Below are 23,241 nucleotides of genomic sequence, written 5' to 3'. Positions count from 1 at the left end.
GTTGTTTGGTTGCTCAGCTGTGTCCACCTTTTTGCAACCCCATGGACTGCAGCCAGCCAGGCTCCTCTGTCCATGGGATTCTCCAGGCAAGGAAGCCGGAGTGGGTTGCCGTTTCCCTCTCCAGGGGCTCTTCCTGACCCAGGAATCAAACCCCAGTCTCCTGCATTGCAGACAGATTCTTTACTACTGAGCCATGAGGGAAACCCTTTCGTTTATACTTAACAAACCCATCTTTACTTTTTACACGCCATTGCTTCCACTTCACACAATCCTTTATTGTTTTATTGAAGCACAGCTGATATGCAAGATCACACTAGCTTCAGGAGTGCAGCAAAGACATTCAAAATTCTATAGATTATAGACTATTCAAAGTCACTACAAGATAATGGAGATCAATGTTATGCCAACTGATGTGAAGGACTGACTCAATGGAAACGGCCCTGATGCTGGGAAAGACAGGGCAAGAGGAGAAGGGGCTGACACGATGAGATGGCTGGACGGCATCATCAGTTCAATGGCGTGAGTCTGAGGAATCTCTAGGAGACAGTGGAGGACAGAAGAGCCTGGCATGCCACAGTCCACGGGGCGGCCAAGAGTCAGACACGAGTCAGAACAACGGGATAACATATAAGGAAATGCAGAATAGAATGCTGGGACTTACCTGGAGGTCCAGCGGCCAAGGCTTCCCAAGTGACTCAGCGGTAAAGAACTCGCCTGCCGATGCAGAAGACGCGGGTTCGATCCCCTGGGTCAGAAAGATCCTGGAGAAGGGAATAGCAACCCAGGGAAGCAGATGGGGAAGCAGTGGAAACAGTGTCAGACTTTATTTTTTGGGGCTCCAAAATCACTGCAGATGGTGACTGCAGCCATGAAATTAAAAGACGCTTACTCCTTGGAAGGAAAGTTATGACCAACCTAGATAGCACATTGAAAAGCAGAGACATTACTTTGCCAACAAAGATCCGTCTAGTCAAGGCTATGGTTTTTCCAGTGGTCATGTATGGATGTGAGAGTTGGGCTGTGAAGAAAGCTGAGCACTGAAGAATTGATGCTTTTGAACTTTGGTGTTGGAGAAGACTCTTGAGAGTCCCTTGGACTGCAAGGAGATCAGTCCTGGGTGTTCACTGGAAGGACTGATGCTAAAGCTGAAACTCCAACACTTTGGCCACCTCATGCGAAGAGCTGACTCATTGGAAAAGACTCTGATGCTGGGAGGGATTGGGGGCAGGTGGAGAAGGGGACGACAGAGGAGGAGATGGCTGGATGGCATCACCGACTCGATGGACGTGAGTCTGAGTGAACTCCGGGAGTTGGTGATGGACAGGGAGGCCTGGCGTGCTGCAATTCATGGGGTCGCAAAGAGTCGGACACGACTGAGCGACTCAACTGAACTGAGTCTTCTTACCTGGAGAATCCCACGAACAGAGGAGCTAACAGGCTACAGTCCACGGGGTTGCAAAGGAGTCAGACGCAGCTTAGCAAGTGAGCAACAAACGGGCTAAGACTCCGCGCTGCCAGTGCACAGGGTCAGGGTTCGACCCCTGATCGAGGAGCTACATCCCTCACACTGCAAGTGAGGGTTCATATGTCACGCCACGTGCTGCAACCGAGATCCAGTGCAGCCACAGACATGAGCAAACATCAGAAGAGAACGCAGGGCCAAAGGGAGCAGCCAAGTGCATTATTATTCGCACACAGTGGCCTGAGCATACAGCTATGCAACCGTCCATGCTAAGAACACAGAATCATCTCACCTCTGATCGCCCATCATCCTTCCTGTAGAGTCTGCATTTCAGCTGGCCCCACGGAACAGCGCTTGGTGGGAAGAAGCTGGCGGGGAGACGATTATCGGACAACTGAAGATTTATTTGGAGTCTGGAATCTGCGGCTGCAGCATGTCAACATCTTCCAGCAAAAGCTCGTGGAAGCTCGTCTCCTGCATGCCAGGGTGACTGTCCGGGGGAGAGGAAGACCCTGCAATTCTTCCCAGTCATTCCTTTGTGTGCGTCTGTGCTAAACCGTATCTGACTCTCTGCGACCCCAAGGACTGCAGCCCTCCAGGCTCCTCTGTCCATGGAGTTCTCCAGGCAAGAACACTGGAGTGGGTTGCCATGCCCTTCTCCAGGGAATCTGCTCCACCCAGGGACGGAACCCACATCTCCTGCATTGCAGGCAGATTCTTTACCAATGAGGCACCAGGGAAGCCCTATACATTTATTTAACTTGACACCTTAGGCCTAATTCTGGCATTTTCTGCTTCCTGCTGCCTTAAACAGTATTTTGAATGGTCTCTCAGTGTGCGAACCCCGGCCAAGGGCTTTCCTAACCCCAGGAGGATGCGCCTTGGTGAGAGTAGGGTAGGAATGGGGAGAGGTGTGCTGTTTAATTGCAAAGCGGTCGGAGGGTCACAGTGAAATGGGAACCCCAGGCGCCTCTCTGGGAAACGGCCTGTCTCCAGCAGTTCACCTCTCTTGAGCCTTTCTCCCCCGCGTGGAGGGTGTGCACGCCTCCGGGGTCACAAGGAACCTAATTGGAAGGCCAGGGCTCTGCTGACCTTCGGGTCTCCGGTTCCTCTGGGAGCCTCCAGCCCTCTGGCCCCTCCGCTCTCCAGGGACACTCCCCGGCGGCGGCCGCAGACTGCGGGGCGCCAGGAGCCTGCTCTCCTTAATCCTCCAGCTGGGGCCGGAGGCCCGTGGAGGGGCCTGAGGAGGACCCATCCCGCCCCGCGCCGTGCTGTCCCCACTGAGGGGCACTGCCCCAGCACTGACATCCCAGGGCATGACTTCTCTGCTTTCTTGCGGGTTTCAACTTTTTAAAACAAGTCTTTATAGTTACTTTCCTATGTCGTGTTAGTTCCTGCTGTGGAGCAAAGTGAATCAGTTATACGTATACATGCATCCACTCTTTTTTGGATTTCCTTCCCATTTAGGTCACCGCAGAGACACCAACCACCTCACCTCAGATATGCAGATGATACCCCTCTAATGCCACAAAGTGAAGAGGAACTAAAGACTCCCTGGATGAGGGTGAAAGAACAGTGGAAAAGCTGGTTTAAAACTCAACATTCAGAAAACTAGGCTCATGGCAGTACTTCATGGCAAGCAGACGGGGGGAAAGTGGAAGCAGTGACACGCTTGCTCTTCTTGGGCTCCAAAATCACTGCAGATGGCGACTGCAGCCATGACGTTAAGAAACGCTTGCTCCCTGGAAGAAACGCTCTGATAAACCTAGACACCACTTCGCCAACAAGGGTGCTTACGAAGTGTGGTGCTAAAGAAGACTCTTGAGAGTCCCTGGGACTGCAAGATCAAGCCAGTCAACCCTAAGGGGAATCAGTCCTGAATATTCATTGGAAGGACTGATGCTCAAGCTGAAGCTCCAATACTTTGGCCACCTGATGTGAAGAGCTGACTCACTGGAAAAGACTGATGCTGGGAAAGACCGAGGGCAGGAGGAGGAAGGGGCAACAGAGGATGAGATGGTTGGATGCCATCACTGACTCGATGGACATGAGTTTGAGCAAGCTCCGGGAGTTGGTGATGGACAGGGAGGCCTGGTGTGCTGCCGTCCATGGGGTCCATGGAGTTGGAGATGATTTATCAACTGAACAACAAGCTGCTTTACAATGTTGTTAGTTTCCGCTGTACAGCAGAGTGAAGCAGCTGTATGGACACACATCTCCCCTCTCTTTTGGATTTCCTTCCCATCCAGGTCACCGCCGAGCACTGAGTGGGCTTCCCTGAGCTCTGCAGTCGGCTCTCATTAGCTATTTTACGCACATATCAATGGCGGACATGTGTCAATCCGTCTCCCAGCTCACCCCACCCCCGCTCCCCCCTTGGTGTCAGAACATTTCCTCGCTTCCTCTGTGTCTCTATTTCTGCTTAGCAAACAGGTTCTTCAGTGCCATTTTTCTAGATTCAACATATATGTGTGATTTTTCTCTTTCTGACTTACTTCACTCTGTGCGACAGTCTCTAGGCCTACCCGCAGCTCTGCAAATGTGTACATACAGTGGAATATTACTCAGCCGTAACAAAAGGGCAGACCGTCTATAGCAGTGAGGGTCTGGGAGGTATAGCCTGGCGAGGGAGGGAAAGACAGTGTCGCTCTTTCCACGTCCAGGAGTGGAGGACCCTTGACCCCAGGAGTGCTTCCTCACTCAGGGAGGAGCAAGCACGAGCCCTGTGAAGCGCTTCCCCACCCAGGAAAGGTGGACAGAGCCCCCGCCTCTGCTCCCGTCCCCTCCTGGGGCCCAAGACCCAGGAAAGTGCGTCCCCCAGGCCACTGGGGCTTCCCTGGCGGCTCAGGCGTAAAGAATCCGCCTGCCAGTGAAGGAGACCCGGGTTCGATCCCTGGGTTGGGCAGATCCCCTGGAGGAGGGAGTGGCCACCCGCTGCCGTATTTCTGCCTGGAGAACCCCACAGACAGAGGAGCCTGGCGGGCTACAGTCCGTGGGCTTGTAGAGTGGGACACGACTGAGCGACTCACACCTGCACTCTCTGCACTTGACCAGAGGCCGTGAGAAGGGTCGGGGGGGACGGGCGCTTCCCCCAGCCTCCCTGCCTTCCTGCCACACGCAGCCTCAGCTTCCGTCGGCTTCCTGCGAACTGGGGAAGGGGGGCAGTGAGCCGGGTGGGTCAGGAGTGTCTCGCCTGGCTCACCCTGCGAAACAGAAGCCAAGGCTTCCAGGTTCCAGCCCTGGTACAGAGCCCTCTGGGGCCCCCTTTAGATGCCACGTATTAGGACAGTGATGGGTGGGGGGCCCCGGAAGCCCTGCTCTCCCTCCGTGCTGCTCACCAGAGGGATTCAGAGATCCCACCCAAGACAGCCAGGTGTGAACTATAAATGACATCCTAACAGACATCAATAAGGGAGCACGCACGCCTCCAACAAAGACCCGGCCTGCCTCGGCCCTGGGCACTGAGCTGCATCCTGGAGAGTCTCCGGAGCTGAATCCTGCCTCGGCCCCTGGCACTGAGCTGAATCCTGCCTCGGCCCCAGGCACTGAGCTGCATCCTGCCTCGGCCCCGGGCACTGAGCTGCATCCTGGGGAGTCTCGGGAGCGCGTGCGGACGTGTTCCTTTCCCCCTGGGGTGGGGTGGAGGAAGGAGTGGGGACTCTGAGCAGGGCAAGATCATTCTTTAAGTGAATGGAGAGAGGCAACAATCCTGTGGTGTGAAAAGTGAGAGAGAGCGTGGGCCGCTCCATCATGTCCGACTCTCTGTGACCCGAGGACTGCAACCTGCCAGGGTCCTCTGGCCATGGAATCCTCCAGGCAAGAATACTGGAGTGGACTGTCGTGCCCTCCTCCAGGGGGCCTTCCCAAGCCGGGGACTGAACCTGGGTCTGCGGCCTTGCAGGCGGACTCTTTACCGTCTGAGAGGACAATTTCACGGACAGGATGCCAACCCACAGGCAACAAAGGCGACAGGGGACACAGCAGGACTACAGCTGGGCCAGGCCCTCTGCGGAGCAAGCAGACGCAGACCTGGACACCGCAGGGGACAGAGGGGTGGGAGGAATCGGGAGCCTGGGGTAGACACGTGTCCTGTTGGTCCTGTGCGTAGCGGGTGGCTGACGAGAACTTGCTGCGCAACACGGGGAACTCTACTCAGCGCTGTGTGACCCAGACGGGAGGGACGCCCGCAAAGGAGGGGACACACGCGTGCGGATGGCTGGTTCATTCTGCCTTACGGCGGGAACTAACACAGCATCCTAAAGCAACTACACGCCCATAAAAATTAGCTTAAAAACCTTCTGTGCGGCTTCCCCGGTGAAGAACTTGCCTTCCAATGCAGAGGACACGAGTTTGATCTCTGGTCCAGGAAGGCCCTTCGTCGCACAGCAACCATGCCGGGAGGGCACCACTCCCGAAGCCCATGTGGCTAGAGCGTGTACTCTGCAACAGAAGCCGCTGCAGTAAGAGGTCCCGGCACCGCGACCAGGGAGCAGCCCCCGTCACCACAACTGGAGAAAGCCCGTGCGCAGCAGGAAGGCCCAGAGCAGCCAAAACTAAGCAAAATAAACACGCGGCGTGGGAGAGAACGGATCCATGTATATGTACGGCTGAGTCCCTATGCTGTTCACCTGAAACTATAAACACTGTTAATCAGCTATACCTCAACACAAAATTAAAAAAGAAAATAAAAAGATCGAATGTGATTAATTTTAAAAATTATCCACCATCAGGCAACATAGAGATAATGGCTCTGAAGGTGAGGGGATATTTATTCCATGATTGCTTTCTGTGCATACTTATCTGTCTGTCTGTCTACCTACCTACTCCGACTTCGTCATCATTAGAAACTGCACAGTGCCTGAAATCATGTATCAGATCGTTGTTGCTCTCAACGCTGGCCCTGGTCTCCTTAGGTCTTCCCGCCCCCCGCCCCGCAGACAATTCTGTGGCTTATTGGCACACTCAGTTCACAGCACCTGACCACAGCTCCTCCTGATCTGACTTAAATTCCACGGTCCATTCTGACAATAGCTGTTAGTGTTCATCGCTCTGGAACAAATTACTGCAAACGTGGAGTCTGGAAACGATGCCACAGGTCACCTGACCGTTGCTGTACAGGTCAGAAGTCCAGGCAGCCTCCACCGGGTCTCACGAGGCTGAAGCCAAGGTGGGGCTGGGCTGGGTTCCCCCGCGGAGGCTTCGGGGAAGGACCCACTGCCACATCTGCCTTCACTGTTACTGGGTTTTACTGGCTGTGGTGACCATTCTCCACCCCAGAGGTGGACCTCCCCACTAGTCAAGCCTTCAGGTGACTGGAAACAACCCGACATCTTTGTTTTTTCTTTAAGAAAAGAAACCGCTAAAATGCACATAACGTTAAATTAACCATCGTAACGTTTTTGTTTTTGGCCACATGAGACGGCATGTGGGATCTTAGTTCCCTGAGCAGGGATCAAACCTGGGCCACCTGTAGTGGAAGACGAACTCTCAGCCCTGGACGCCCAGGGAAGTCCCTGTCTTTACCGTTTTTAAGTGCACAGTTCAGCAGTGTTTAATACGCTCACAATGTGGCACAACTGTCATTACCGTCCATCTCCACAACTCTTTTCATCTTGCAAAACTGAGACTCTGTCCCCATTAAACACCGGTTCCCCACCCTCCCTCTCTGAGGCCCTGCAAACCACAACTGCACTTTCCGTCTCAAGGAGTTTACAACTCCAGAGACTGCAGATACGCAGACGACACCACTCTAATAGCAGCAAGCGAAGAGGGACCAAGAGCCTCTTGAGGAAACTGAGAGAGGAGCGTGAAAAAGCTTGCTTAACACTCAACAGTCAGAAAACTAGGATCATGGCATCTGGTCCCATCACTTCACGGCAAATAGATGGGAAACAGTGGAAACAGTGACTGGTTTTCTCTTCTTGGGCTCCAAAATCACTGCAGGTGGTGACTGCAGCCATGAAAGCAAAAGACGCCTGCTCCTCCGAAGGAAAGCTATAACAAGTCTAGATAGAGTATTAAAAAGCAGAGACATCACTTTGCTGACAAAGGTCCATGTAGTCAAAGCTTATGGTTTTCCCAGTAGTCGTGTATGTATGTGAGAGCTGGACCATAAAGAAGGCTGAGCACCGAAGAACTGATGCTTTTGAACTGTGATGCTAGAAAAGACTCCTGAGAGTCCCTTGGACTGCAAGGAGATCCAACCAGTCCATCCTAAAGAAAATCAGTCCTGAGTATTCATTGTAAGGACTGATGCTGAAGCTGAAACTCCAATACTTCGGCCACCTGATGCAAAGAACTGACTCCTTCGCAAAGAACCTGATGCTGGGAAAGACTGAAGGCAGGAGAAGAAGGGGACGACAGAGGATGAGATGGCTGGATGGCATCACCGACTCGATGAACATGAGTTTCCACAAACTCCGGGAGATGGTGAAGGACAGGGAGGCCTCGCGTGCGGCAGTTCATGGGGTTGCAGAGTCAGACACAACTTAGGCACTGAACAACAACATGCAATGAGTTATATTGTAACATATTTACAAATAGTGACCACTGTGTTTAGAAAACTGTACAAAGGCAGCTGCAGCTTCAGGCAAAGTCAAACTGCCTCCTGTCACTCCACTCCAGGTAACTGAATTGCTCTCCTCAGCCCTCCATGGTGGAGATTCTGAAGCTTTCACTGTTTATACGCCTGCATTTATTTATTTTTTAATAAGTTTTAATAACTTTAAATGTTTATTTATTTAGCTTTGCCAGGTCTTGCTTGCAACACGTGGGCTCAGCAGCCCTGTGGCACGAGGGATCTCAGTTTCCCAACCAGGGATCGAACCTGCATCCCCTGCACTGCAAGGCAGATTCTTACCCGCTGGACCAACAGGGAAATCCTCCTAATTCCTTTTTTTTAAAAAGGGGCTTAAGAGTTTACATCTGTGATGTTACTTGTTAAAAAAACAAAGAGCATACACACATCTTTTGAAGTGTTGAGAGGAAAATAGTACTTTATATCCCTTATCATATTGCATTTTATAAGTGCTGAATGTATTTGTTCATTTTTCTCTGTTCCATTTCGTAGACTTAAGAAGTGTTGCAAACGTATCTGCAGGTACATGAGTAAATACCCTGCAGGGTGTGATGCTGCGTTATATGTGAAATATATATGGACATCTATTAATTTTTGTCTCTTGAAAAAAATAAAATTAAAACAGGAGCCTAAATTTTTTTTTCCCCCTACCAGCAATGGGGAGGCACCAGTTGGTTTGATGTAAGGGATGGTAATATCTTTTCTTTTTCTTTTCCTGTGGACTATTTTTAAAACCTTTATTGAATTGTTACAAAATTGCTCCTGTTTCATGTTTTGGCTTTTTTGCCCAAGAGGCGTGTGGGATCTTACTCCCTGACCAGGGATGAGACCTGCACCCCTGCATCCGAAGGCAAAGTCCTGGCCACTGGGCCAGCAGGGAAGCTCCGGCAATGGTCAAACCTCAGTTACGTGGGGGATTGACCGGAGGGTGGGAGGGCAGGAATGGAAGCGGGGGTGCCCTCAGGAGACCAGGGGGGCAAGCCAGGGGGAAGATGGGGGTGGGGCAGCCAAGGAGGAGGCGCGCAGAAGGAGGGGGCATGACCCGCAGACCCTGCGGCCTGTGCCGTCTGGAGACTGTCCGCGGGAGAGGCTCGTGCTTCTGCCTCATGACCGCGAGAGGCACTTCCCACCCCCCAAGAGAAGGGTCTGGGCGGCCTGGGCTCCCAGATACTTCCCAGGTTAATGACCAGCCAAGGCCTTGCTCCCTGAGAATGAGAGGTCAACTTCCAAGGAAGGGTCGCCAGCCCGGCTGGAACCAGCCTGGGAGCGGCTCAGAGGCGTTTCTGCTCCTCTCCTCCCCCAGCTCCCCTCCTGAGAAAGGACTGGGGCCCCTGGAGGCAGATTTGGCCGAAGATTGGAGATGGGCAGGAACAGATCCTTCCAGCAGGCCCCGTTCGCCGGGTCACCTGCGGCTATCCTAAAGCAGGCCTCAGACGCCGTGAATCCCAACAGGAGTCCTTCGTCGCTGATTGCTTTGCATTGTGATTTTTTTTAAAAAGCACTGTTAAAATATTATACATTTGGGGGCTTCCCTGGTGGTCTAGTGGTTGAGAATCCACCTGCCAATGCAGGGGTCACAGGTTCGATCCCTGCTCCGGGAAGACCCCACATGCCTCAGGGCAACCAAGTCTGTGCACCACAGCACTCAGCCCGTGCACCCTCAAGCCTGCTCTCCGCAGCAAGAGGAGCCCTGCAGTGAGAAGGCCCCGCTCCTGCAGCCAGAGAGAGCCTGCGCCGCTGCGGACACCACACGGCCACAAGTCAGTCTTTCAAACAATATTACGCATCTAGGACTTCTGCATGGTGCCAGTGGTAAAGAACCTGCCTACCAGTGCGTGAGACGTAAGAGACGTGGGTTTGATGTCTGGGTCGGCAAGATCCCCTGGAGGAGGGCATGCAACCCACTCCAGTATTCCTACCTGGAGGATCCCACGGATAGAGGAGCCTGGCGGGCTGCCGTCCACGGGGCCACAAACAGTGGGACATGGCTGAAGTGACCTAGCAGGCACGCACTGGCAGTCCTGAGGTGAGGACCTCGCCATCCACTGCAGGGGGCGAGGGTCTGATCCCTGGTCGAGGAGCTAAGACCCTCACGTGCCTCACGGCCCAAAAACCCCAAAACATGAACAGACACAATATTGTAACAAATTCAAATTCAATGAAGATTTTAGGAATGGTCCACGTTTTAAAAAATATTTAAAAAAAAAAATAAAGGAAAAACATTACATGTCTTGATGACCGAGTTTTCTACTGCCTCTCTATAGACTTTGGGAGAGTCCCTCACCCCAACCTGGGCCCCTAAATGCATGAGACGTGCTGGGCGCTCGCTGATTCCAGTCCTGTGAGGCTCGCCACGTGGGTCTTTCCTTTCCAACTGGGAGCACGGGATGTGTGGCGAGAAATGACCCCAGCTTCCCGGCGCTAATTAACACCCGGAGGCAGAGGCTGGAGTGCGGCCGAGTGTCTCCAGTGGAACTCTGGACTCCCTGAGCAAGGCGGCCCGGGTGGGCGGGGTGGGGGTGCGGCGAGGAGGCATTCCAGGAGGGAGAGAACTTGTGTGCACTCGGAGAACTCATGGCCTATGTCCAAAACCCAGGGCCAAGAAGGGCTTCGTGTGTCCCAGCGGAAGAAAGAGACACGCCTGGGAGAGCACAGAGAGCTTGGGAAGGCAGAAGCCACCTGTTCCCATGCATGCGGCTGCGCACTGCCTCTGTGAAAACACGGGGAGGCCTGGATGGGCGTGGGGCTCGGTGGGAGAGCGGATACGTGGACATGGGTGGCTGAGCCCCTTCGCTGCTCACCTGAGACTATCACAACACTGTTTGTTGACTGGCTCCACCCTAGTACAAAAGAAATATTTAAAGAAAGAAAGAAAGAAAAAAAAACACACACACACAGGCGGGGGCTTCCTTGGCGGTCCAGTGGTTAAGCCCTCATCTTATGATGCAGGGAGTTAAGAGTTTGATCCCAGGGTGGGAAACAGATCCCACATGACTCACGGCCCCCAAAACCAAAACATAAAGCAGAAGCAAAATTGTAACAAACTCAGGAGAGATTTTAACAGCGGTGGTTGAGCCTCTCGGTTGTTTCTGACTGTTGCAACCCCGTGGACTGCAGCCGGCTGGGCTCCTCTGCCCACGGCATCTTCCAGGCCAGAATACTGCAATGCGTTGCCATTCCTCCCTTCAGGGGATCTTCCTGACCCAAGGGTTGAACTCAACGTCTCCGGCACTGCAGGCAGACTCTTTACCGCTGAGCCACCAGGGAAGCCCAATGGTCCCCATCAAAAAATCTTTAACAAGAAACGATCCAAAACGAAAGCGGCCAAGCGAGACTACTACGCTGTTACGAGCCGAACTCTACGCCCTCTAACTTCAGTCACCGAAGTCCTGATCCCTCGCGGCACGCCCAGGCGCTCAGACTGTGCCCGAGCTTGCATACAGGCTTCTCAGTCTTCGGAGAGTTAGTCGAGCTTTCGTCTTCTCAGTCTGCAGATAGGTGAAGCAAGGCGCGGTCGTTAGGGCTGGCCCTAAGCCAACCATCAGCACCCTCTTACGAGGGCACGCGTGGTGAAGACCGGGCGCGGTGACCGGGAGAAGGCGGCGACTGACGCTGCGGAGAGGGGCCGCGGGAGAGACCCGCACCCCCGACACCCTCGTCCCAGAGTGCTGGTCTCCAGGGTCGTGAGATGACACACTGCTGTTGTTCCAGCCCCCCGGCCTGTGCTGCCCTGCTCCGGCGGTGCTAGCAGACTGACACAGCTTAGTGCCCCAAACGAGAGCACAGTGCCTCCCCAACGCTCACTGCGGCGCTGTTTACGACAGCCGAGACGCAGAGGCACCCTAAATGTCCATCGACGGAGGACGGATAAAGAAGGCGTGGCCCATGTGCCCAGTGGAACATTACCCAGCCATTAAAAAGAGTGAAATAAAGCGACCGCGTGGACGGCCCTAGAGACTGCCACACTGAGTGAAGTCAGTCAGACAGAGAAGGAGAAATATCACACGACACCCCTTCTGTGTGGAATGGAAGAAGAAACGATGCAAAGAGACTTACTACAAAACAGAAAGAGACTCACAGATTTTGTGAGTGAACCTACAGTTGCAAGGGGAAGGGACAGTTAGGGAGTTTGGGATGGACACGTACACACGGCTACATTTAAAACAGATAAGCAACAAGGACCTACTCTACGGCACAGGGAACTCTGCTCAGGGTTATGTGGCCGCCTGCGTGGCAGGGGAGTTTGGGGGAGAGTGGGTACATGTGTATGTATGGCTGAGCCCCTCTGCTATCCACTTGAAATTATCACAACATTGTTAAGCAGCTACACTCCAACACAAAACAAAAAGGTAAAAAGATAAATAAAAGGACAGTGCCAGATTTGTTTTTTCCCCTAAGGAGGGAGAGCTCTGCTAGTCAGGCAGTCTCTCTGTCCTGGATGGACTGATCTCATGCAGGGTTTGGCGCTGGGAGGGTGGTGGACCTTTGGAGGCATCAACAGCCTCATGCTGTCTGTAGGACTGTGGTCTCTCAAGTGAGATCCCTGCCGACTGGCTGGCACCCGGAGGCGTGTTTACTAGAGTGAGTCCACCCTTGATGGGCTCTTTCACTGGCTGGGTTTGCAGGGAAGAGCGCTGACATGGATTGTTCGGCTTGCAAAAGCACGTCCGCTGAGGCGAGCCACCGTGGAGAGGCTGGACGGGTTTCTAACGGATGCTGGTTGGTGGCCTGCTTCTCTGGCTGTCTTTTCCGACGCTTGTGGGAACTCTCCAACAGTCCACTTGCAGGATGGTGGTGGTCCCCAAGGCTGTCGGCTCCATGAGAACAGGAAGATGATTTGAATTGCTCATTAAGGAGGCTGAGCACCAAAGAACTGATGTTTTTGAACTGTGGTGTTGGAGAAGACTCTTAAGAGTCCCTTGGACTATAGGGAGATCAAATCAGTCAATCCTAAAGGAAATCAACCCTGAATATTCACTGGAAGCACTGATGCTGAAGTTGAAGCTCCAGTACTTTGACTACCTGAAGCGAAGAACCGAGTCATTGGAAAAGGCTCTGATGCTGGGAAAGATTGAGAGCAAGAGGAGAAGGGAACGACAGGGGATGAGATGGTTGGATGGCATCCCCAGCTCGAGGGACATGAATTTGAGCAAGCTTCAAGAGACAGTGAAGGACAGGGAAGCCTGGCGTGCTGCAGTGTTGGGGGGCTTCCCAGCTCAGGGATCGAACTCCTGACCCCTGCATTGGCAGGCGGGTTCTCTACCACTGAGCCACTAGGGAAGCCCCATGTTCAGTGTTATTGTCTGTCACCTCCCTACGTCTGTACTCACACGCACACCCTGGTGCACGCACACACCCTCAGAACCTAAGGATGTATTGAGGAACACGGGCTTCTTGAATAGTAATATGACATACTCATTCACAGTGATGCAAGGGGAGCATCCAGACATATTCAGGCACGCCCTGCGTTCACCTATGTTTAAGCCAAATGCCACCCGCTGGACCTTCCAAAAAGAACCTGGAGTCTCCACTCCATGCAAGCCTTGGTGAGGAGCTGGGTCTTCGGCTAAAAAGCTGTAGGACTCTTTTTGAGGATTTTAGGTAGAGGAAAACACAGTCAGATTTTCATTTTAATGGAAAACACAGGCAAAACAGTCATTCACATAAACTGTGGCAATATTTTCTTAGGTCAGTCTCCCAAGGTGAAAGAAATAGAAGCAAAAATAAACAAATGGGCCCTAATCAAACTTAAAAAAGCTTTTGCACAGCAAAGGAAACCATAAACAGAACAAAGAGACAACCTACAGAATGGGAGAAGATATGGGCTTGCTCTTCAAAGTACACAAACAGCTTACAACTCAATTATCAAAAACACAACAGCAACCACCAGATCAAAAAATGAGCAGAAGACCTAGACATCTCCCCCAAAGGAGATATATATGGCCAACAGGCACGTGAAGAGGCACTCACTAACACTAATTATTAGAGAAATGCAAATCAAAAGCACAGTGCAGTGCCACCTCACACAGGTCAGAACGGCCATAATCAAGAAGTCCACAACCAATAAATGCTGGACGGGTTGCGGAGAGAAAGGAACCCTCCTAAACTGTTGGTGGGAATGTAATTTGGTGCAGCCACAACTGAGAACAGTATGGCGACCCCTTAAAAAACTAAAAACAGCTACCATTTGATCCAGCAATCCTACCCCTGGGCGTATACCTGGAAAAGACAAAAACTCTGATTTGAAAAGATCCAGGCACCCCAGTGTTCACAGCAGCACTACTCATAACAGCCAAGACATGGAAGATCTCAGTGCCCACTGACAGATGGATGGGTAAAGGTGCGGTACATATATACGATGGAATATTACTCTGCCATTAAAAAGAAGAAACAATGCCACTTGTAGCAACATGGATGGACCTAGAGATGATCAGTCATATCAAGAAAAATAAGTCAGAGGAAGACAAGTATCACATGATAGCACTTACACATGGAGGGGAAAAATGGAAACAGTGGCAGATTTTATTTTCTTGGGCTCCAAAATCACTGCCAACAGTGACTGCAGCCATGAAATTAAGAGATGCTTCCTCCTTGGAAGAAAAGCTATGACAAACCTAGGCAGTGTATTAAAAAGCAGAGACATCACTTTGCCAGCAAAGGTGCACATAGTCAGAGCTATGGTTTTTCCAGCAGTCATATATGAGCGTGAAAACTGGACCATAAAGAAGGCTGAGCACCAAAGAATTCATGCTTTTGAACTGTGGTGCTGGAGAAGACGGTTGAGAGTCCCTTAGACAGCAAGGAGATCAAACCAGTCCATCCTAAAGGAAATCAATCATGAATATTCATTGGCAAGACTGATGCTAAAGCTCCAATACTTTGGCCACCTGATGTGAAGAGCTGACTCACTGGAAAAGACCCTGATGCTGGGAATGATTGAGGGCAGGAAGAGAAGGAGGCGGCAGAGGATGAGATGGTTAAATGGAATCACTAACTCAATGGACATGAGTCTGAGCAAACTCTGGGAGACAGTGAAGGCCAGGGAAGTCTGGGGTGCTGCAGTCCATGGGGTCGCAGAGTCAGACAGGACTTAACGACTGAACAACACCAGGCACTCCAAGAACCCTGATTTACTTTATCTTGAAGTGGTCTACAAACTCACCAGCTTCCGCTCCCTTCAAAGACTTTCTTCTCACTGTCCCTTTGTAACTCCCCCTCAACGCTGGCTGACAGTTACTGAGAGCCCGCTTTGTACTAAGTCCATTACATACCTTCCCCCCTCTACATATCAGAAGAGGCAGTGGGAGGCTCTGACTCTTGCTTTTGTCCCTAACAGGCAGACAGGACCAGTTTAGCCTCCTAGCAAAGAGCTATCATTCCTTACAGGAGTATCTCCGAATGCCTCACCTGGAGTCACATGCTCATTCCTGAACCAATCATGGTGGGCACAGCAACAGAACAGAGTGTCTGACAAGGCCTGGGTCAAACCCTCACCAGTTCTCCATAGAAAAGGCTTCTGTGGCAAGAAACAGGGGGGAGGGAATATTGGGCAGAAAAACCACAGAGATTTGCAAGAATAACAGAAATCATGTTTCTAAATAGAGGAGACCACCTATATCTCTGGCATTTTTAGTTAGTTAGGCCAATAAATTCTCCTTTTTATTTAAGTCAATTTGAGTTGAATATTTTGTGCGTTGTGACTGTCATTGCTGCTGTTTAGTCACTAAGTCACATCCAACTCTTTGCAACTCCATAGACTATAGCCTGCCAGGGTCCTCTGTCCCTGGAATTCTTCAGGCAAGGATACTGGGGTGGGCTGCCACTTTCCCTCTCTAATGCTGTAAATGAAAGGCACTAAATGATTCATTTGCATATATTTCTTCTCTTTGCACCATCATGTAAACTCCACGAGAACAGATACAAAGTCTATTTTGTTCATTGCTACAGTCCTTCTGTCTGAAATAGTGCCTGGCGCCACAGCAGGTACTTAGCAAAGGTTTGCCACGCTTGTGATTATCTGTTTAATACCTGACCTCAAACCTATCAGGCTCATTTCCAGGCAGCATAGCGTTTCGTTTTACTTTTTAAACTCACTCTGTTTCTCCCAGACTCTAATATGTCTCACACATCATGAGCTCTCAGAATATAGTGATGAACAAAAAAATAATCACAAAATAACCAAAGGAACAAATAACAACACAAAGAAATGCTGGCGAGGATGTGGGACAAAGGGGACTCTGCACACTGTCGGCGGGAATGGAAACTGGTACAGGTGCTACCGAAAGCAGCACAGAGGTTTCTCAAAAGAAACAAAAAACAGAACTGCCATCTGCCTAAGCAATTCCACTCCTGGGTACACATCTGAAAAAAAAAATGAAAACACTAATTCGAAAAGGTACATGTACCTCAATGTTCACAGCAGCACTATTTATAACAGCCAAGATATGGAAACAACCTAAGTGTCCATCAGCAGAGGAATGGACAAAGAAGATGAGCAACATATATACAGAGGAATTCTACTGAGCCCTAAGAAAGAATGAAATGTTGCCGTTTGCAACACCATGGATGGCCTTGGAAGGGACTATGCTAAGTGAAATGTCAGACAGAGAAAGACTAGTACTGCGTGATATTGCTTATACGTGGAATCGAAAAAATATAGAAAACTAGTGAACACAACGAATAACCAGACTTGTAGAGAAAGAGCTAGTGGTTACCAAAGGAGAGAAGGAAGCAGGGAAGGGACAAATGGGGGTAGGGGACTAAGAGGTGCAGACTATTACGCATAAACTAACCTACAAGGATATGCTGTATAACACAGTGAATATAGTCAATAGTTTATAATAACTATAAGTGGAGTATAACTTTTAAAAATTCCAAATAACTATATTGTATACTTGTAAATAATACTGTATATCAAAGATGCGTCAATTAAAAAATCATAAAAAATAAACAGATGAATAAGTATCTCTCCTGATGGACTCTAAGGAACAGGGCAACAGAGACTATAAGTGTATTAATAGCCGTAGTACCTTTAGCATTCAGCACACATAGGAAGTCAGCTCTCTTCAGATCACTACTGATTGAGTGACAGAATAAATGAACTAATAAGTATTAAGCATGCAAAATGTTGATGTCACTGGTGCTCACGGCAGCTTATGAACTGACAGTCTGTGACTCCATGGAGTCTACAGAGGTTCATGCGGTCACCTTTTTATTCTTTTGCAGACACCTCATCCAAAGACAGACTCTAACACATACAGGCATCTAGCACAAACCACTGAAAGAGGCAGCTTTAGGGCTCCAGGCGCTCCTCCCATTCCTTAGGCAACTTACGCTGACGTCACTGGTTCCTCTTGTTCCCCTTCAAGAGCTCTTAGCTCTAGTTAGCAACACAGGCAGAGTAGGGTCGGTTACCATGGAAACCACAGCTGGGGTGGGTAAGGAGAAGGCGCCTAAGCAGTGAGCAGAGACTGAAATTTTCAAGTTCAGGAGGCAGCCTGTGTGTGGAATAAAAATACCAGAACAGCACACAAAAATATTCTCAGTAACTATTTTTGGGGTGACTGAATGAAAATATGGCAACTTGGGCAAGCCACTTCCTATCTCTGAGCCTCTTTCTTCATTTGTAAAATTAAAAATAATTATCCTACTACAGAGGACATTCCAATTATGATGTAAATACAATCCTTAGCACAGGGCTAGGTGGACTTTAAATCAAAGTTTCTCAAGCACAGTCTTAGGTCTGCTTCATAATTGGAGGCATTTATTTATAAATTCCAGGTGTCTTTTTTTTTTTCTTCTCCAGTTCTCTTTCTAGGAGGAATGAAATCATCTTCCCTCCCCACCTTAACACATTGCCTTCTCGCCTTCTCACTAGGGCGCCAGATAAAATATAGAAAATCCAGTATGGGACAATACTAATGCTAAAAAGCTGTCATTTATTTAAAATTCAAATTTAACTGAGTTATCCTGTAATTTTACTTACTATATGCAACCCTCCTTCACACACTAGACTGCTTTTTAACAAATGAATATTTGGTTTTCTCAGCCAAGCTAGCGGATGGTTCACTTACCAGGAACTCCCAACTTTGGGGGCAGCATGCCCTTTTAAGAGCTTCCCAGGTGGCTCAGGGTGCCAACGCAGGAGTCGCGCGTTCAGTCCCTGGGTGGGGAAGATGCCCTGGAGAAGGAAATGGCAAGCCACTCCAGTGTTCTTGCCTGGGAAATCTCATGGACAGAGGAGCCTGGCGGGCTACAGTCCACGGGGTCGCAAGAGTCAGACACGACTTAGAGACTAAAACAACAGAAACGCTCTTTCACAGACTTCAGCGATCTGAAAACTATTCACTGGGCATTCATTCTGTGCCAGGCACCCTTTAGGTGCAGTGGGTACTGGTACAAGTGCCTGCCCTCTCCGAGTTTTCATTCTGGTCACGGAATCTCTTCCCCAGAACATGGCGAATATTCAAAATATAACCTCATAGAATTCTAAAATTAAAACTCGCTGACAAAAGATGGACTCATTGTCGAGATCATGATATAAAACCACTGTGTCTGAAAACACATTTCCCCAACTCTCCCACGGACGGTTCGGGTAGAGCTGACGGATACCTACGCTCGCCCGTCGCTCTCTGCTCCTGGCTCCTGTGAGAGCTCCTTGAGGGCAGGGCCCGGCTCGCTTTCCGGGCGGTCTCCCAGGCGCCCTTGCGCTGAGCCCCGCACGGCGCGCCTGCGCACGAAGTACCGACTCGTTGACCAGGGCAACGCCTGTGCCCGCGCCGCTTGCCGGTTCTCCTCAGGGACACGGCTCGGCTTAGAGGCCTGCGACTCTAAAGCTGCGTAAATGGAGGGCGTGATTCTTCTGTCCGTTCTCTACCGAGGGATCGGGCGACTAGCCCAGGGCGGAGGGAGAGCAGCGGAAAGTGCGACGCCCCGGCGTGGGCCCAAGGGCAAAGCCGGCCAGGGCGCAGGCGCGCGGGCCCTCAGGGTCCCGGCACCATCTTGAGCCGTCGCGGGAGGCGATCCATCCCCATCCTGGCCGTTCGGGGCTACGAGGTCGGTGGGCTCGGGTCGTGGAGCCCCTCGGGACGTCGGTTTTTCCCTCCCTTGCGGAGACTCTCCGGGCGTCCTCGTCAGGCCCCGCGCTGCACTCCGGCCGTCTGGAATGAGGCATTCGGCGGTTCCCGCACAACCTCGGTTCCCTTTGCCTCTCCGCGCTGCGGGGCTGCTTGTTGGCCGGGCCCGCCGAAGACCTCCAGCCTCGCCGCCAGGTTTCTTAGAACAGCGAAAAACCTTCCAGGAAGAGCTCCGCAAGTCCGGGGCCCGCTCCCTACCTCTGTGGCACCCCCGTGTTTTCTCTGAATGTGGGCTTTCCCGTGACTACCACTGACTTGAATAGAGGAAGCTTGGAGTCTAGGAAACTGCCTTCGATTAGGAATCGGTTGTCGGAAGAGCCAGCCTCTTGTCTTTTAAACAGCTTTTTTGAGACATAAATTTACGTACCTTAAAACGTACAGTGGGTAACACTGTAAGTGTTCAACTCAACTTTTTTTTCTTTTATTTTAAAGCACAATTAAGGAGTTGTGCCGGGCTTCCCTGGTGGCTCAGCTGGTAAAGAATCCGCCTGCGAAGCGGGAGACCTGGTCGATCGCTATGTTGGGAAGATCCCCTGGAGAAGGGATAGGCTACCCCCTCCAGTATTCTGGCCTGGAGAATTCCATGGACTGTATAGTCCATGGGGTCGCAAAGAGATGGACACGATTGAGCGACTTTGACTTCTCTAAGGAGTTGTGCAGGCCCCGCTGCTAGCTTTAGAACATTTCCATCACCCCTGAAAATTCGGTCCCGCCCATTTGCAGTCAGTGGTGGCTCCTACCACTGAGGAACCATGAGTTTACTTTGTCTCTTTAGATTTCCCTTTTCTGGAAGTTTCATGAAAATGAAATGGTACAGTATGTGGTATTTTGCGGCTGGCTTCTTAAACTTACCATAAGGCTTTTGAAGTCTCTTTATCAAGAGTTGGGAAGTCAGATGGTTTTGGTTCAGAACTGCTCTGCTGGGAGTTTAGATAATTTGTGAGGTCAGCTGACTGGGCACTATAGGAATGCTGTTGCCCCCACAACCCCTGCCATAAGTTTGGCTCAGTTTTTCCAATTTCTCTTTTCCCTGGGTCGAACATGTTTGATTAAGATTTTGAGATTTATTACCATGGAATGGTAGGGAATCTGTTGAGGATGCTGACTTTGCTGCCTGACTTGGCTTTGGGGCCAGCTTTTCTAACTTGTTAGTTGTGAGACTTTGAACAGCCATTCAGTCTCTGTGGTTCTCAGTCTGCAGGAAATAATCTTTCCTAGGTTAGATGAATTACTGCATAGAAAGTCTTAGAACAGTGAGGGCCCTGACACAGTCCAGCTGAAAATGTTAACTCTCCTTATCTTACAGGGGTTCCTTTCGAGGGGAGAGAGGACGGTGAGTCAACAGATGGGTGCTATCGCAACCTGCTCAGCTAGGGTATAACACTGGTTGAGAAGCCTTTTTTTTAAACTTTTTATTTTCTATTGGAGTATAGTTGATTAACAATGTTGTGTTAGTTTTAGGTGTACAGCAGAGTGATTCAGTTATACAGACACATGTACCTGTTCTTTTTCAAAGTCTTTTCCCATTTAGGTTGTTCCATGATATTGAGCAGAGTTCCCCATGCTATGCAGTAGGTCCTTGTTGATTATCCGTTTTAAATATAGTAATGTGTAAATGTTAATCCCAAACTCCCTAACTATCCCCGACCCCGTGACTTCCCTACTGGTAATCGTAAGTTCCTTCTCTGTGTCTGTTTTGTAGATAAGCTTATTTGTAATTTTATTTTTTAGATTCCACATACAAGCGATAAGATGATAGTTCTCCTTCTCTGAGTTCCTTCCCTCCGTATGACAATCTCTAGGTCCATTCATTTGTTGCAAATGTCGTTATTTTATTTTTTAATGGCTGAGTGATATTCCGTTGCATATACGCACCACGTTTTCTTCATCTGTTCATTTCTGGGTGGACATTTAGATTGCTTCCATGTCTTAGCTGTCGTAAACAGTGCTGCAGTGAACGCTGTGGGTGCTGGGGGTGCGGGTATCCTTTAATACCATGTGTTTTCTCCAGATATGTGCCGAGGAGTGGGATTGTAGGCTCATATGGTCGCTCTGTTTTTAATTTTTAAAGAAATCTCTATGCTGTTCTCCTTAGTGGCTGCACCAATTTACATTCCTACCAACAGTGAAGAAGGGCTCACTTCTCTCCACACCCTCAAATCAATTTGTGGCACATAATTATTTGTTCCCTGGGAGTCGGTAGTGGTAGTGAAAGTCACTCAGTTGTGGCTGACTCTGCAACCCCATAGACTGTAGCCTGCCAGGCTCTTCTGTCCATGGAATTCTCCAGGCAAGAATGCTGAAGTGGATTGCCATGCCCTTCTGCAGGGGATCTTCCCGACCCAGGGATCGAACCCTGGTCTCCTGCATTGCAGGCAGATTCTTTACCATACAGGTCACCAGGAAGCCCTGGGAGTCGGTAGGAAGCTTCTATATACTGTCCCCCACTCCCCCCAACCAAGTTTATTTTTGTAGTTTTGGTACTTTTTTTTTTTTTTTCCTCAGGAAAGTGTGCATTTCCTCAATATTTGCAGACCAGGTTAAAATTAAATGGTGTCCTGTTAAGAGTGAGGTCTGAAGACTGAAGCAAGGGTTAGAGGCCTGAGCTCTTATCAACTTTAGCACCTTGGCCAATGTGCTTAACCTCTGAGTCTCCAATTCATCCACAGAATTGGATAATAATGGTACCCTGCTTTCCCTAGTTGAGGATTAGATGGAAATCTTCTATTTAGCAAAGCACCTGGAATCAAAAGTTCTGTGACTGTCAGCTGTTGTTATTTTCATTAGGCAGAGTTCTTTCCAATTAAAACAGCTTAGGGATTGTAAACTTTTATGAACCAGTCATTAAAAGGAACTGGGACGTCCTCCACTGTTTTTGAGGCCTTGGAATGCATTATGGAAAATAGAAATTTGTTCCTTGAAAGTTTGGAAGGAAGTTTCCATTCCTACTCCAGTCACCCTTTAAAGGCATGCTTTTTCTTCCTTTGAGGGAGTACTTTTTATATACTCCCCCTCCATTTTTCACTAAGAGTTTTAATACCAAAAAGAATGAGGGTCCATAAATCTTTTCTGTTAAGGGCCAAACAGTAACTATGTCAGGCTTTGTGGGATATGTGGTATCTTTCAGAATTACTTAGCTGAGCCACTGTAGTGTGAAAGCTGCCATGGAAAGTATGTCAACATGGATGTGGCTGTGTCCAATAAAACTGTGTTTATGAACACTGAAATTTGGATTGCATACCATTTTCATGTGTCACAAAGTATTATTTTGATTTTTTTCCAATCAATTAACTACTTCATTCAACTATTTTGTGTCCAAATTTGGCCTGACGTAATGAATAGTGGTATGATACGGAGTGAAAAAGACTTGGTTCTGATCTGTATTAACTGGATGTATTTGGGCAAGCTAACCAGCACTCTAAGCCTCATGTTCCTCATCTTGCAAATAGGTATTCTGCTAACATATGTGCCTCCTCAAGTTGTTAGGCTGATACAATACATACTGTATTGTGCACACTGCTGGGCATCTAATGAATCACATACTAGCTCTATCATCTCTATTTTCTGAGAATCCGTCAAATGGAGTATGTGGTAGAGGCTGGAGCTAGATGACCTGGGTTTCAATCCCAGCCGTTTATTAGCTGTGTGACTTTGCACTGGTCACCCAACCTCTGTGCCTCTCTTAACTAATCCCTAAGATAGGGACTGTAATAGTACCCACTTCAGACAATTGTCTTGAATACCAAGTAAGCTAACACTTAATGAAACACTTAGAGAAATTTCTGACACATATAAATTCTCAATTAATATTAGCTGTTACTATTTCACAATAAGATGTATTTGGGGTTAAAAACTCCTGTGCTGTGTTGTTAAAATGAAAGACTTTTGCCTCTTTCCTCTGAAATGGTACAATTTATAAAGCATAGGATTTGTTCCTTGGAAGTGAGAAGAAAGTTGCTGGTAAATGGCAAGGGCTTAGGGCACTTTCTGAAGAAAGCGCTCCCTTGATATTTGCCAAGTTTTTATTATCTGCCTTCTTCTCAAGAATGACCCATTTCATTATGGCT

General features: G+C 49.5%; 1 protein-coding gene across 1 annotated transcript in view; it reads right to left on the bottom strand.

Moving 5' to 3' along the window:
* The window catches only part of LOC108638130, a 77,864-nt gene that overhangs the window by 40,708 nt on the left and 13,915 nt on the right, over positions 1–23,241 (bottom strand). Inside the window, exons 2-3 of the mRNA XM_018063499.1 lie at positions 18,113–18,219; positions 1,755–1,952 (exon numbers count right to left, since the gene is read on the bottom strand). Coding sequence (XP_017918988.1) covers positions 1,865–1,952; positions 18,113–18,219 — 195 coding nt within the window. The 3' untranslated portion in view covers positions 1,755–1,864. The remainder of the gene's footprint in view (positions 1–1,754; positions 1,953–18,112; positions 18,220–23,241) is intronic.

The sequence above is a fragment of the Capra hircus genome, chromosome 18, assembly GCF_001704415.2.
Source record: "Capra hircus breed San Clemente chromosome 18, ASM170441v1, whole genome shotgun sequence".
In the NCBI taxonomy this organism is placed as follows: domain Eukaryota; kingdom Metazoa; phylum Chordata; class Mammalia; order Artiodactyla; family Bovidae; genus Capra; species Capra hircus.
This window is presented reverse-complemented; position numbering and strand designations above follow the sequence as displayed.